Source organism: Rutilus rutilus (genome assembly GCF_951802725.1).
Source record: "Rutilus rutilus genome assembly, chromosome: 12".
Taxonomy (NCBI): domain Eukaryota; kingdom Metazoa; phylum Chordata; class Actinopteri; order Cypriniformes; family Leuciscidae; genus Rutilus; species Rutilus rutilus.
The window spans coordinates 12,191,250-12,204,759 of record NC_140217.1 but is presented as its reverse complement, the minus strand read 5'-3'; the positions used below and the strand labels follow the sequence as shown (position 1 = coordinate 12,204,759).

The 13,510-nt window shown below is 40.9% G+C and overlaps 1 protein-coding gene across 1 annotated transcript in view; it reads left to right on the top strand.

Moving 5' to 3' along the window:
* The window catches only part of col18a1b (collagen type XVIII alpha 1 chain b), a 93,915-nt gene that overhangs the window by 50,089 nt on the left and 30,316 nt on the right, over nt 1-13,510 (top strand). Inside the window, exons 6-13 of the mRNA XM_084426262.1 lie at nt 451-596; nt 6,544-6,606; nt 6,912-6,995; nt 7,957-7,989; nt 11,704-11,847; nt 11,942-11,995; nt 12,082-12,126; nt 12,546-12,611. Of these exons, the coding sequence (XP_084282388.1) occupies nt 451-596; nt 6,544-6,606; nt 6,912-6,995; nt 7,957-7,989; nt 11,704-11,847; nt 11,942-11,995; nt 12,082-12,126; nt 12,546-12,611 (635 nt within the window). The remainder of the gene's footprint in view (nt 1-450; nt 597-6,543; nt 6,607-6,911; nt 6,996-7,956; nt 7,990-11,703; nt 11,848-11,941; nt 11,996-12,081; nt 12,127-12,545; nt 12,612-13,510) is intronic.

Here is a 13,510-nt window from a genome sequence, read left to right as displayed (position 1 = left end):
TAGAAATGCTGGGTTCGGCCATAACGACTGAGCCATCCACATTCCACCGTATATAGGATGTGTTAACTGATAACGTGTGGAGTTCACTCACACGCTTAGTAGAAGTAATGGCCAAGAGAAACACTGTCTTCAGTGAGATCCATTTCAGGTCACTCTGCTCCAGAGGTTCGAACTGAGGAAATGTAAGAGATTTTAAGACTAGGCTCAGGTCCCATGAGGGCACCTGAGTGGGCGCAGGGGGGCGCAGTCGTTAAGCACCGGTAAGAAACTGAGTAACCAAGGCATGAGACCCTAATGGCTGACCATCTAATCGTACAAGAATAGATGCACACTTCATATACATATACAGTATGTAGACACATGCATTTTCTGAAAAAAATTATAAGTTCAAAGGGTATTATAATTTATGGCCTTTGTCCAGGATGAACCTTCCAGTCCTGTTTTCATCAGGTTTCTCTGGCGCTAAAGGAGATAAAGGTGTGAAGGAAAATAAGAGGGACCAAGGAGACCATAGATTCACAGGGCCAAAACGTGATTGGGAAACTAATGGGACTACAGTCTCACTCTGCAGCACAGGTGGAACTTGTGGAGAAAAGGTACAATTTTGTTTTAGATTATTATTTTTTACTTTTTTAAATCAAATGTATTAAATTATGTTTTATTAACAAAGTTCGGAGGAACCCGTTCAAATTATCTACCCAATCAGCACGAGAGGAGGTCTATGTTCCTCTACAGTTTTTTTTTTGCATTTGGCCCATGCCCAAAAGCCATCATGTCCGAAATCGAGCTCTTCCTGTCTGACGATGAGTCCTTCATCTTTGCGAAAACTCCACCACAGTCCACCGGGCCAAGGAGCGATCCTCCTCCGCCGAGCCCCGGCCGTCATCTCGTCATCTTGTCATCTTCCAAGCAATTTTCCTCTTATACCTGAAGGCTTTTCTACTGATTTCATGCCTAAGTGGTATACTTAAACTTATAATTATTTAGAATAAGTAACAAATCCTGGTGAAAGTATGATGATCTGCCTTAGCTTCTTGGCTCCTTTTCTGTGGCACACGGTAAATGATAGAGCCGTCAATCTAGTGATTAATCCAATTCAAGCGCTTTAACCATAAAACACTACATCATCATCGTGCAGAGTGTAATAGAAACAAAGTCCCTCGTGACCAGGATGACTCAAGATCCTCCCCTACTTAACCTGTGACTTCCTGCAGACTGTCCCTACGGAATCTTCTCGCCCTGACTCCGAGACAGAAAGCTCTGATGGTTATCCAGAACTCATAGAACCGCAGTTACATAGATAACTCTCTATTCTATTTCGTTCTTCCTGACCGCCAGTGGCAGTGGTTCACACTGGATGACTTATAACAACAAGGTTACAAGGAGGTCCCACTTACCCTTAAGAATAGGTTGAGTCGTTGAGCAGCTCAAAGAAACTGAGTAACGTAGGCATGAGACCCCAATGGCTGACCATCTATTTGTACATGATGTACTGAAATTGCAGCCACATAGACTCGTAGGGCCCTATCTTGCACCCAGCGCAATTGACTTTGTACACCGACGCATGTATCATTTTGCACCCAACACACAGCTGACTTTTCCCTCAACAGACGCACGTTGGTAAATTAGGGAGTGAACTTGCGCTCCCAGGGACGGTTCAGCGAAAAGAGGAGGCGTGTTCCGGCGCAAACATTCCCTGGTGCTATTTTGCAGTTCCAGAAAACAATTCCGCCACAGACCAGGAAAAATCTAGTCTAAAGTCAGTGGCGCGTTATTCAGATGCTATTTTTAGGGCGCATGCTTGGCCATAATGTAGCGTGTGCACAACGTGCATACACTTTGCTTCTCTCATCTACACACAGACGCAGCAGTTGCCATTTTTGCAAACCATACATAATTACAAGGAAAAATATTCCACATGAGGCAAATCATTGTGGTGTTCATGAAGATGTGAAAAAATAGGCATAAATCTAGCTTACACATTTACCAAAATGATTATACGCCTGTTTAACCGAAGCTAATTTGGGTGGGTTTCTCCCATTCCCATACAATGTCACTTTTCTGTCTTTTACGGCCCTGACGAGAACGTCGGTCTCCTCAGCTGTGAACCGCTCCTGGTGTGCGCCTGGCAAATCCGCCGTTATAATAGCAATCTGCCATGGAACAAACACGCCTACTCTTAAAGGGAATGTGAGATGATGCTCTGATTGGTTTATTTCACGTTACGCCCAAACCACACCTATGAGTAATGTAGCTACTTCAGACCAACCCATTTTAGATTTGCGTCGGGCACAAGAGTCATTTATCCCGCCTGTATAATAGCAACTGTATAATAGCAACAGCGCCCGAGATCCGCCCACAAAGTTACTTGCGTTTCGCGTTTGATACTTGCGTTTCAGATCGTTAAAAAAGGGCCATTAAAGTAGAAGCTGCCCTATTATTTAGTGACTGCAGAAAATGTAAAACCAGGGGATCAGTGCTCTGGGGCCACTACTTGCTCCCTGCACCAATCAGAGAAGAGCTTCCATTGATAGGCATAAGCACTACTGGTGGAAGGTGCTCTAGAGTTTAATATAGTGTTCTACACCTCTCGGTCACTAACTTTATAAAGTGGTTCCGGCCCTTCTTAGGCCAAACACAGAGCTGCATGTGGTCTGGATTTGTGTACCAAATATGACCCTCCAACTGGTGGAGGAGATCCGTTCTCCTGGGAAGGCTCCGGGGATACCCCTCTAGTAGCTTGTACAGCTCTAGAAACCATGGTCTCCCTGGTCAGTTCGGTGCTACTAGCAGCAGCCTGTGTTGTCCCTGAAGGACCCTTTGAACAGTTGCCAAGATCAACGGTATTGGGGAAAAGGCATAGAGTAACCGTTCTGGCCAGGCATGGGCTAGAGCATCCTGCCACAGCGGACAGGATTATTCTGCTAGTGAGAACCAGAGACGGCAGTGGGTCAATGTCACAGATGCGAAGAGGGCCACCTCTGCCCTGCCAAACTGCTGCCATATCATCTCTACCACCTCTGGGTTGAGCCTTCACACCCTTGTCTGTAGCGCGACAATCTGCAACCACGTATGACACCCCTGGGATGTGCATGTCAGCAGTTCCTGTGATACCTAAAGGGATTGGCTGGACCTCATACCCCCTTGATGGTTGATGTGATAACCCACTGATGTGTCGTCTGACCTGAAGAGAATATGCCTGCCCTTCTAAAATGGTGCAAAGTGCTTCAGAGCCAGCAGTACTGCTCGAAGTTCTAGGGTAATTATACTCTCGCCCTTTCTTGGAGGGAATCCCATTGTCCTCTGACTGCTCTGTGTTGCCAGACTCCCCCCAAGCCGGTTAGAGACACGTCGGTCTGGACTATCTCCATTCGAGAGGGAATCACACCCAGAACAACCCCCTTGGTCAGATATGACCTCTTCCTCCATGACTTCAAGGCGAGAAGGCCTCGCTCTGTAACCTTGATCAACCTGTTCTTGTGCCAACTGGGATTCAGGTGGAGACTGTTCACCCATCTCTGAAAAGGATGCAGCAAAAAGGAGGCCCAATGGTATCACAGTAGCAGCTGCCGCCAACATACCCATGAGCCTGAGGATGCACCTGAATGGAAGTCTGGCCTACCTGGGCGTGTTGAAAACTGAGAGCGTGGTAGTTCATGTCCCATAGAGGGCTGCGAGTAATGTAAGTGAGATGGTGGGACTCTCCTCAGGTCAGCAAACTGCTGCCTGGTCTGATTCACCTGGACCCTGCGCTCCAGTGTCTGCTGCACCGCTGGCCCAAAGAGCTGCCCTGGAACTACTGGAAGGTCCCTTAGTGTTCTCCTAGAGGCCTCAGACAGAAGAGATTGTGCAAGTCAGACTTGGTGGCATGTTTGCGTTAGCGTTGACACAAGCTTGCCCAGCTCTCTTGTCATGAATGCCAGTGCCTGAAGCGAGGCATCACTTAAGTTGTGGGTTAAAGGATCACTGCCTGATGACTCAAGAGACTGAGACAGGGCCAACATGAAAAGGGAGAGAGAATTGTCAATGCGAACTATTATGTCTGTGTTATATGCTTGGATGAGGAGATCATCTGTAATCCGGCATTGAGGCTGGGGGCAACAAACATTAGGCCTCAAGACCTTCTCTGGGGAGAGAACAAAAGAGGCAATAATTGGATCAACTTTAGGCATCTGAGCCAAGCCATAAGTGTCTGCATCCTGCACAGCAGCCACTGCTCTACTTGCACTAATGGGGTGTGTAAGAGATCTAGGGTTAGCTCAGCATCTTTGGAACTCTTTTGATGGTGGAATGGTAAAAGAAAAGGGTTTCGCCAAACCTCTGAAAAAAGCACTAGAAAAGGTCGCCACTGTAGGGGCTGTGTCAAGACCTAAGCAAGCCAATGCAGCCTGAAGAGCTTGCTTCACCACCTCTTGCTCTGACTGTGGACCTTCTGCAGATCCGTGACCTGGGAGCAATCATGGGAGAAACAGGACTGAAGATCAGACAACATTCACTTCTTCATCATCATAGAACTGGCTGTGAGAAGTCGCAATTGACAGGACATCCTCCTCCAAAATGATCGACTCCATAGTGTGGGCTTCAACTAAAGATACTAGTTTCTCGCCCTGGCTGCAAATTCATAAGCAAAGACTTAATCTGAGCAAACTCAGCAGTCAACACATCCAGCTTCTATCCATCATAAACGAACTCCACACGGCTCCGGGGGGTTAATAAAGGTCTTCTGAAGCGAAGCGATGCATTTGTGTAAGAAAAATATCCATATTTAAAACTTTATATAGTCAAATAACTAGCTTCTGGCCAAACGAACATTCAGATTGCACGTAAGTCTAAAGCACAATGTATGCGAGTAATGTGATGTACTACTGATATTTACGCTACGCCATGAAGCACAACGCTACTTCCAACATCACAAGTTGCATACGTTGTGCTTTGGGCTGGTATTCTCACCGTTTACTGAAGCGCTGGTTGAGCTCTTCCAACTGAATGCAGTGAGTATCTCTGTTTGACTGCAGGCAGGGCTTACTCATCCAGTGCTATGAGCATTCTGTCAAAGTTCCCATTGGATGCTGTGAGAGCCCTCACAGTCGAACAGCCAGACCCAATTTCACGAGTCCCCTCTTCACATGGGCACCTGCAGGCTCCCGTCAGATGTTGTGTGGGCCTTCCCAGGCGGCATTTAAAAAATCATGTGAACCCTGTTTGACGCTGTGCTCACCCGTCTGATGCTGTGAGCTGCATCAGATTACTCTGAGTTCGGGCCAAATTCCGGGCTCTGAGCCCTCCCCCCGGAGAGCACTCCAAATACACATACTCTTTTACTCCATCTGATTATTTGTAAGTGTTAACTCATGAATTGATTGCCGCATTAAGATGATGCTTACAGAGAGCATACCCTAAAGTCTAAAATAGAAACTGTTCAAGTAAAAAGGCAAGTAAATAGATTGTTGAATACTGTATCTTTTTAGTTGGGTGAGGATATGCAATTTGCATGGTAAATCATACATTAATCTGCTTTACCCTGTGTCCTAATCCGGTGTGACACAACAGTTTTTTTTTTTCCCAATCATATCTCTTTTGCTTCCCCAGGGTGATCATGAAGAGAAAGGAATGAAGGTCTATTTTAGTGGTACACACACAACCTTCACCAGGGCAGCAAATAGATGTTGACTTCTGTCAAATTTCAGAAATCCATCCTGAAATCCCCAACAGACTTTTAATCTTCTTTAAACAAGATTTGATCAAGTGGTATTCATAGATGTTGCATACTGTAGGTCACACAAGATTGACTTTTTTCTTCTTAAAGGCAAAGAACCAACTCTATGTATGTTCTGCAAGACCTCCCTTTACATTAAACATATTTTATTGGACTGTCTCACTTTTAATGCAAGTAGACAGCATTTTTTTGTAGTAAGCTCACTTAAGGACTTGTTTAGGGAGATTTTACCAGAAAAGGTTTTTAAATTTGTATCATATGTTAATGTAAAACATCTTGTATAATATTTCTTGCTGTTTTGTTTTGTTTTTATTTTTATACGATTTATGCAGCTCTTGTATTTTTGAAACTCAGTTTTTGCCATGAAGATGGCCTCAGATGCTGACATAGTATTAAAAAGCTATATTACTACTACTACTGTCAGATTCCAGTTAGGCTGATGAACACAACACTGATGGCCATCTCTCTGTATAGAGTAGTGTTGGGTCTGGTCATAAAAGGGTGCAGGGTCCAATGGGCCCATCAGGTCCAGAGGGCCCTGTGGGTCCAAAGGGCTCAAAGGGGGAGCCAGTGAGTAACATAAACTTCCTTTGACATCGAATTAGTTTTTAAAATGAATAATAGTTGACTGTCAGTGTCTGTTAAAAACACAATACAATTGATAGTTTAAGAACACAGTTTAAACATAATTTTGATGTTTTATTGGTTAAACCAGGAGAGAACGGCAAACTTGTGAGTTTTCTGGACAAACATTTCTGGGCTGTGTTTGAATATATACTAAGACTGTGTTTATTAATTCATCATTCTCCTTTGGTCTTACTATTCAGGGCTCAGAAGGACGTCAAGGTTTTCAAGGACTACCTGGTTCTATAGGACCTAAAGGGCAAAAGGTGGTTTGCAAAAATCAGATTTTTTTTTATTATTATTCATTTTTATTAAGTTTATTAATTATTTGAGTGTGCAAACTATGTGGGTCTCTGGTGGACAGTTTAGCAAAAAGTAATGAAATTTACAATATATCTATCACATTCAGCCATTGAGGCATAATTAGTCAATAATCTTGGAGGTAAAAAAAAAAAAAAACTTGTTGACCAGAATTTTGGTAAAACACGACTGAACAAATAAAAATATTATTTTTTCACTGCAGTCTTTGTATGGACCAATAAAAAACATTTAGTCTTTTTTGTATCTGTAGGGACAGAAAGGGGAAGGATATCAAGGCCCTAGAGGTCCACCTGGGCCGCCTGGACCTCCTGGACCCTCAATTTCAGACAGGACTGTGAGTATGAATACTGCTATTGTAGGTCTGTGTGCTTGGACTTAAAATGTGCATACAACCGAATGATCCATTGAATGCTTTGTTGGAAAAATACACTCTTACCAGAATAATTATATTAAACGTGTGTGTATTTCAGTTAAAGCTGTTTAAGTTATCAAGCTGCACTTTACTGTATGCAGTAAAGTGTGACGCACTTTTTGTTCTGTGCGTTTTTACTAAAATATAAGTGCTCCGAGTCTTTTATTAAAAACCAACAGTTCACACATTTGCACAAATAATGAAAAAGCTGTCTTCTGAACAAAGAGCTGAGTTGTGTCCCAGATGACGCATATCCACTATGTACTTATGCACTATGTACTTATGTACTCAACCTTGTAGTAGGTACCTTAGTAACCTTAGTAATAACTTTTTAAGTAATTAGTAAAAAAATTTATAGGGTTATGTTGTCATTCAACATCAGAGCTTAGCTCACCATCCACTACGTAATTAAAGCTGAAACATTTGAACCCATGAAGTGTTCAACATTCCACACACTACTTACACTATTTATACTTAAAAATGGCATAGAATAGTCCATACTGTAAGTAAGCATATTGTGATGCACCTCATGTCTTCAAAAATAGGGAAAACTGAGCAGCAATTTATTTTGGGAGACTGTCAAAGATTGATCACCTAGTGCTCTCATTTGTCTTTCACTTAACCTACTGATTGAATTCATAGCAGAGAAGCTTAAGTGTTGTTCACCAACATTTTGGTACTTTGTTGACACAAAGAAACATAGACAACAATAGGATGTGAACATTGTTGTAATTTTTTTTTTGTTGTTGTTTGTTTTAAAAGCTTTGTTTTCTTGAGTTTCCTTTTACTGAAAATTAGCAAACATATATTTACACATAATACCATGAAACCCGATGAATGAGCTAAAACAAATGTGTTTTATACTGTAATGTTTTCTCTTTAGACATTTGGGGATATGGAGGGTTCTGGATTGCAGGTATGTTTTAGCAATCAGCTAATCTAACCCTTGATATTATTGGATATTATAAATAGTAGGGATGGGACGAAATATCGTTTGACGAAATATCGCGATACAAAACGTGACGAAACGCATCGAGGTCGAAAAAAATGGATCGCGAAATAAAGATAGATGGCACTGCTGCATGATTTGCGTAGTATATGTAATAAAATATGTATATTTTATTGACACTGGAACAGTATGCATTCAAAAAGAATGCTTATTTAATTCAATAATAAATATTACAAAAAGTTGGCTTTAGCTGGATTCGAACCCCAGTCTCGGTGAACACCTGCAATAGAAAACAGTGTAATATAAATGCGTGATTTTCCCACACGAAGAAACCGGAAATTGTATCATAAGACCTATGCTGAGGAAGACATATCTCTGAACGTCACATTTCACCTTTTCTTTTCGATTTTCTGCGTTTTTCGCATCCACAGCCTGTATTTTGAATGGTGTTTGACAATTCAGAGCCACCGTGCAAGCGAACGACAAAATCCAGCTGTTCGGTTCTGTCTGCCCAGCGCTTCCGCCGGCCGTGTGTGTGTGTGTCCATACCTTAGACATACTGCCAGTCTCTGTTCAGGATCGATTGGTTCACGGAAATTGGTCGTGTTCTTTTTAATATGTGGCTCCAGTATCGCTAGCAAAGCATCAAACTGTTCCACTGACATTCTGAGGTAAATTTTGAATTGCTCGGGATAATTTCGCAACTCCTTGATAAGGAGGTGAAACTCTCCTTCCTCTCGGCGCAATCTCAGGATTGGATGGACCCAATATTTTCCTCTTTCTTTTTCTCTTTTTAAGAAGAAAGAGGGCAACGAAATCATCCTCACTGCTTGACGAATCCATTTAGTATTTTTTGCGCAAAGGTTTAATAAATACGCATCGGACTCAGTGTGCAAGGTTTCTGTGCGTGACGAATTTTAAGGCTGACGAACACGAAAAAACGCATACGAAAATTTCGGACTCAGTGTACAATGGCCTTAAGACTGTCTGTAAGCTATGCCATGCTGTCATTCCGTACACCACATCCAACACATCCAACATGAACCACCACCTTCAACGTCACCATAATAAAGTTGTTGTTATACAGTAATATTTTTTTCTTTTTTGATATCGTATCGTGACGTATCGTATCGTGACCCTGGCATATCGAGGTGCATCGTATCGTGAGTTTAAGTGTATCGTCCCATCCCTAATAAATAGATATTATTATCAATAGTAGTAGAAGTAGTTATGGTATAGTTAAGGTACATGTCTTCAAATTTGTCTCAGATCATATTCTAACCATGATGGCAAAAAATGATTATAGGCTTTCTGACATTAAACCCTTCTCATATATAGCATCAACAAATCTGATGGCAAGATGCTGTATCTTGGCAACACTTTGGCATATTAACAATCTGTGCATGTCCCTTTGCCTCCCATGCCCTTTCTAAACTATTTCAATATGGTGACAGCACCACCTATTGGTCAAAAGTCATAGGGGAGAGCAGGGCGCAACCTAACGCTTTTTGACTTTCTCAGTTTGTATAAATCTACTTAGGGTTCAGAGTATTTCTTTTTTTTCCACATTCATTCCACACATGTCTTTTACAAATATGTGGCTTTGTTTCATTAATACAGTGTACCTTTTTCTTTATTGAGATATAGGTGATAGGTGGAGCACATTGTAACATGTGAGGGGCACATTGTAACACGACCATATGACAGCTTAACATGTTATTTGATTATCTAATCAAAAAATATACATGACAAGCTAAAATATTTTGTCAATAAAATACAATTATTCTCTTCTTTTTTTTCATATAAAATTAAATTTTTTGAGAAATTCAAAATGAAATCATTTTGGAGTTTAACAATGAACACAATGCAAAACACAGCTATACAGCATTGGTCAAAACAATACAGGCAAACAAATGAAACTTAATCAGACATTCAGAAAAACCCTCCACTCACAGTTCTCACAGAACAGGAGATAATTAGACGAGCCAGTACAAATGCTGTAAATTTCATGAAATAATATTTTCTAAATGTTCAGGTTCTTCCTCTCAGTCTTCATTCGCATTTTCCCCCATGGTTTCTCAACAGAAATTCATAAAAGTTGATTATGCCAATTATATTGGTAACTATAGAATAGCATAGTTCTAAGAGCGGGGCACATTGTAATGCAGTGTTACAACGCACCCTATCTGCGCAACTGGAATTTAATCCTGGTTAGTATATTCTGCTAGTTAGTGAATCAGTTGGATATCTAAACTGCTAAATAACAGACTGGAGATTTAAATACTGTCAGATTTGTCTAATTTTAAATAAACACAAAAAATACAGATGAAAAAATAACTTAAGCAATTTACTTTTGCTATTAAATGCTAAATAAATGTTAAACAAATGCTCAGTGATATCTCCCAAAGATTTCAGAATTTTTGCAAATTTTTTTCTATATTGTCGATATGGCAACTATTAAATACCGTTAGCCTCATAGCATAATTGCCTAAGTTACGTCCTATTTAAAAAAAAAAAGTACTTACAAGGTTCACACCGCCGCCGGCGAGAGCGTCAAAGTGGCCGGAAGTCATTCATTTTCAATGAGAGCCGGCGGCGAGCTCCGGCAAGGACGGCGCGACACGTCTTGGACGGTGAGAGCGGCAAAGAGAGTTGAAGTCAGGTCAACTTTATGGTAATAAGCTATGACGCGGTTAGGCAGCAACCAATCAGAATGTAGAAGTTCAAGGCATTGACGCTTGCTTACAGATCTATCACACGCTCAGCTCCCTCCTACCTTCACTCACTCCTACGAGCCTACATCCCCACCAGACGCCTACGATCAATCAACGAGCGACGTCTCGTGGTTCCATCACAGAAAGCCACAAAATCACTTTCCAGATCATTCTCATTCACAGTTCCATGCTGGTGGAACACTCTCCCCACCCTCATCCGGAATGCTGAATCCCTGACAACATTCAAAAAACAGCTGAAAACCCATCTCTTCCATGAGCACCTAAACTCATTAAAAAAAAAAAAAAAAAACCTTTCCCATAAAATCCCACTTATCATGCTTATGCTACTCTGAATAATGCCTGAACTTCGTATTCTGAACACTTCTTGCGTTGTTGTTGTCTTTTGCCTCTTCATGATGACTCGCTTAATTTAGTCCTGATTTGTAAGTCGCTTTGGATAAAAGCGTCTGCTAAATGACTAAATGTAAATGTAAATGTAAATGTAGAAGTCCTCCGCCTGAGAGGATTCCAGCAATCCTGTAGTGTAAACATTGGTCTACTTCGATCTATGTCAGAGCAGCTCTGTCCCCGAATCTTTCTCCGGCGTCGTTGGCAGGGCGGCGAGAGCGGCGAGAGCGGCGAGAGCGAATTTTGTCGCTCTCGCCGGCGGCGGTGTGAACGTACAGTTAGGCAATTATGCTATGAGGCTAACGATACACTAAGTTTCATCATGCTAGCATTTGTGGAAGTATTTAAACCATGTGTGATACATACAACTAACCCCGCGTTAGTTTGTGTCCCGCTCACCCCTACTATGCAAATGTATTAAGTAGTTTTAATTTTTTTTTTTTTTTTTATCACCATTTTGGATTCTGTGTTCTAATAAATTCAACAGATCTGCTGATGTTACGTTTGGCTCTTTAATTGCATTTTGCAGTTATATTTCAGTATGTTCTCATCTTTTCAGGGTTTATGTTGTCCTTCTGGTCCACCTGGGCCTCCTGGGCCCCCTGGGCCCCCAGGGCCAGACTGGGGAATTGGATCAGAATTAGAGTCCACTGAAATTGGCCCCACTGGTCCTCCGAGACAAAATGGGTCCACTGGGCGTCCTGTAAGAAATCCTCCCTTCATTAATCCCATGCATTTTAAAACCTTTGTTAGAATTTTATTTATCTTGTTGTTTATTCTGTTTTTTTATGACTCAGGGGCCCCCAGGTCGACCTGGAAAACCTGGTCCTCCTGGTCCCCCAGGCCAAAAGGTAAAATAAATATTACAATTATTTCCATATGCCTAATAGTAAAATTAAAGACAGCAACTTATTTTTTTCTTCTCTCTTTCTTTTAGGGAGACTGTGGTGAGCTTGGCTTGCCTGGAGTTGCAGGGGGAAAGGTAAAACAAGTGATGCTAACATATTTAATGAATCAGATTTTAAGATTTGATCACAGAATACTGAGATATGACATAAGAGTTCAGATGCAAAAGCCTCTAAGTGCCATCTGAAATGTTCTTCTAGAATGATCATTTTTATCAAGCTTGTATCCCATACACAAAAGAAATATATGTAAATATATTTTAAAGTTCAGTAATTTCACTTAAATGGCAATGCAAATTACCTATTAATTGTCATTTTAGTGAAATTACTTAACTTAAATATACAAGCTTGATAAAAATGATCATTCTAGAAGAAAATTTCAGATGGCACTTAGAGGCTTTTGCATCTGAACTCTTCATATACAATCAGACATTCACATATATCAGAAGCCTTTTCCATTGGGAAGGTAATCTACAGTATGTTTTTCTCCCTTTAGCAAAGCTCCTCTGCTTTCTCTTTTTTCTCCAATTGGTTTCCTTCCTGGGAGACTAGTGGGACACAGGTATCATAAAATCATGCATGACAACAAACTAACTGCACTGGGTGTGGTGTCACAAGAACTTTACTAATGAATTAAAGTGCTATTCTTTAAGTCATTAGCTCACTAAAGACAACTTTTCATAGTAAAATATTTTTTTAGTGAGTGCGAGTGAATCAAACATTTCAGACTTACCTTATTGTTTGACTCTGAGTGTTCTTATCTCTTATTGTGTGAGGCTTGCTTGTCTTTGTCATACATTTTCACAACACTGAGACAATTGAGGACTGTGCACATAACCTGCATTACGCTGTTTTCTTGAATGATATTTACTGTAGTTCAGTCATGATAACTCTCTGAATAAATTTTAGCATGGTAATGGATATGGCAGTTCCCATACACAAAAGAAATGTATTTGAAATATTTTTTTTGGAATATATGCAAATATTTGAAATTGGCCCAATAAATATATTTTAGTTAAATATATGTAAATATATTTAGAAATTTAAAAAGTCAACATTTTCACAAACAAACAACACATTTTCAAGTTATTTTTTAGATAGACCACTTCAGCCACGGATGTGGGCATGTGAGAGCTGTGCTCTACTTCACCCACCCACGTTTTTCCTACTGGTCGGGGATCAAGCAATTTAGGAGCCTTAACCAGTAGGCCACGGCTGCCCCTTTACTGACTTAATTGGCCTAAAATGACAATTTTATGTAGGAAACAACACACAGAATGCAGAGTTTTTTTCCCTATTTTTACAGAATTGAATACAGATATTTAATAGTGTGTGTATGCAGTGTTCCACACTGAGTTCTATCTATTGTTTAAGTGCACTTCACTGTTGGAGTATCATTGTTATACTTGCATCATAAATATTGTGCATATTTTCAATATTTAAATGACTTCAGGAAAGATG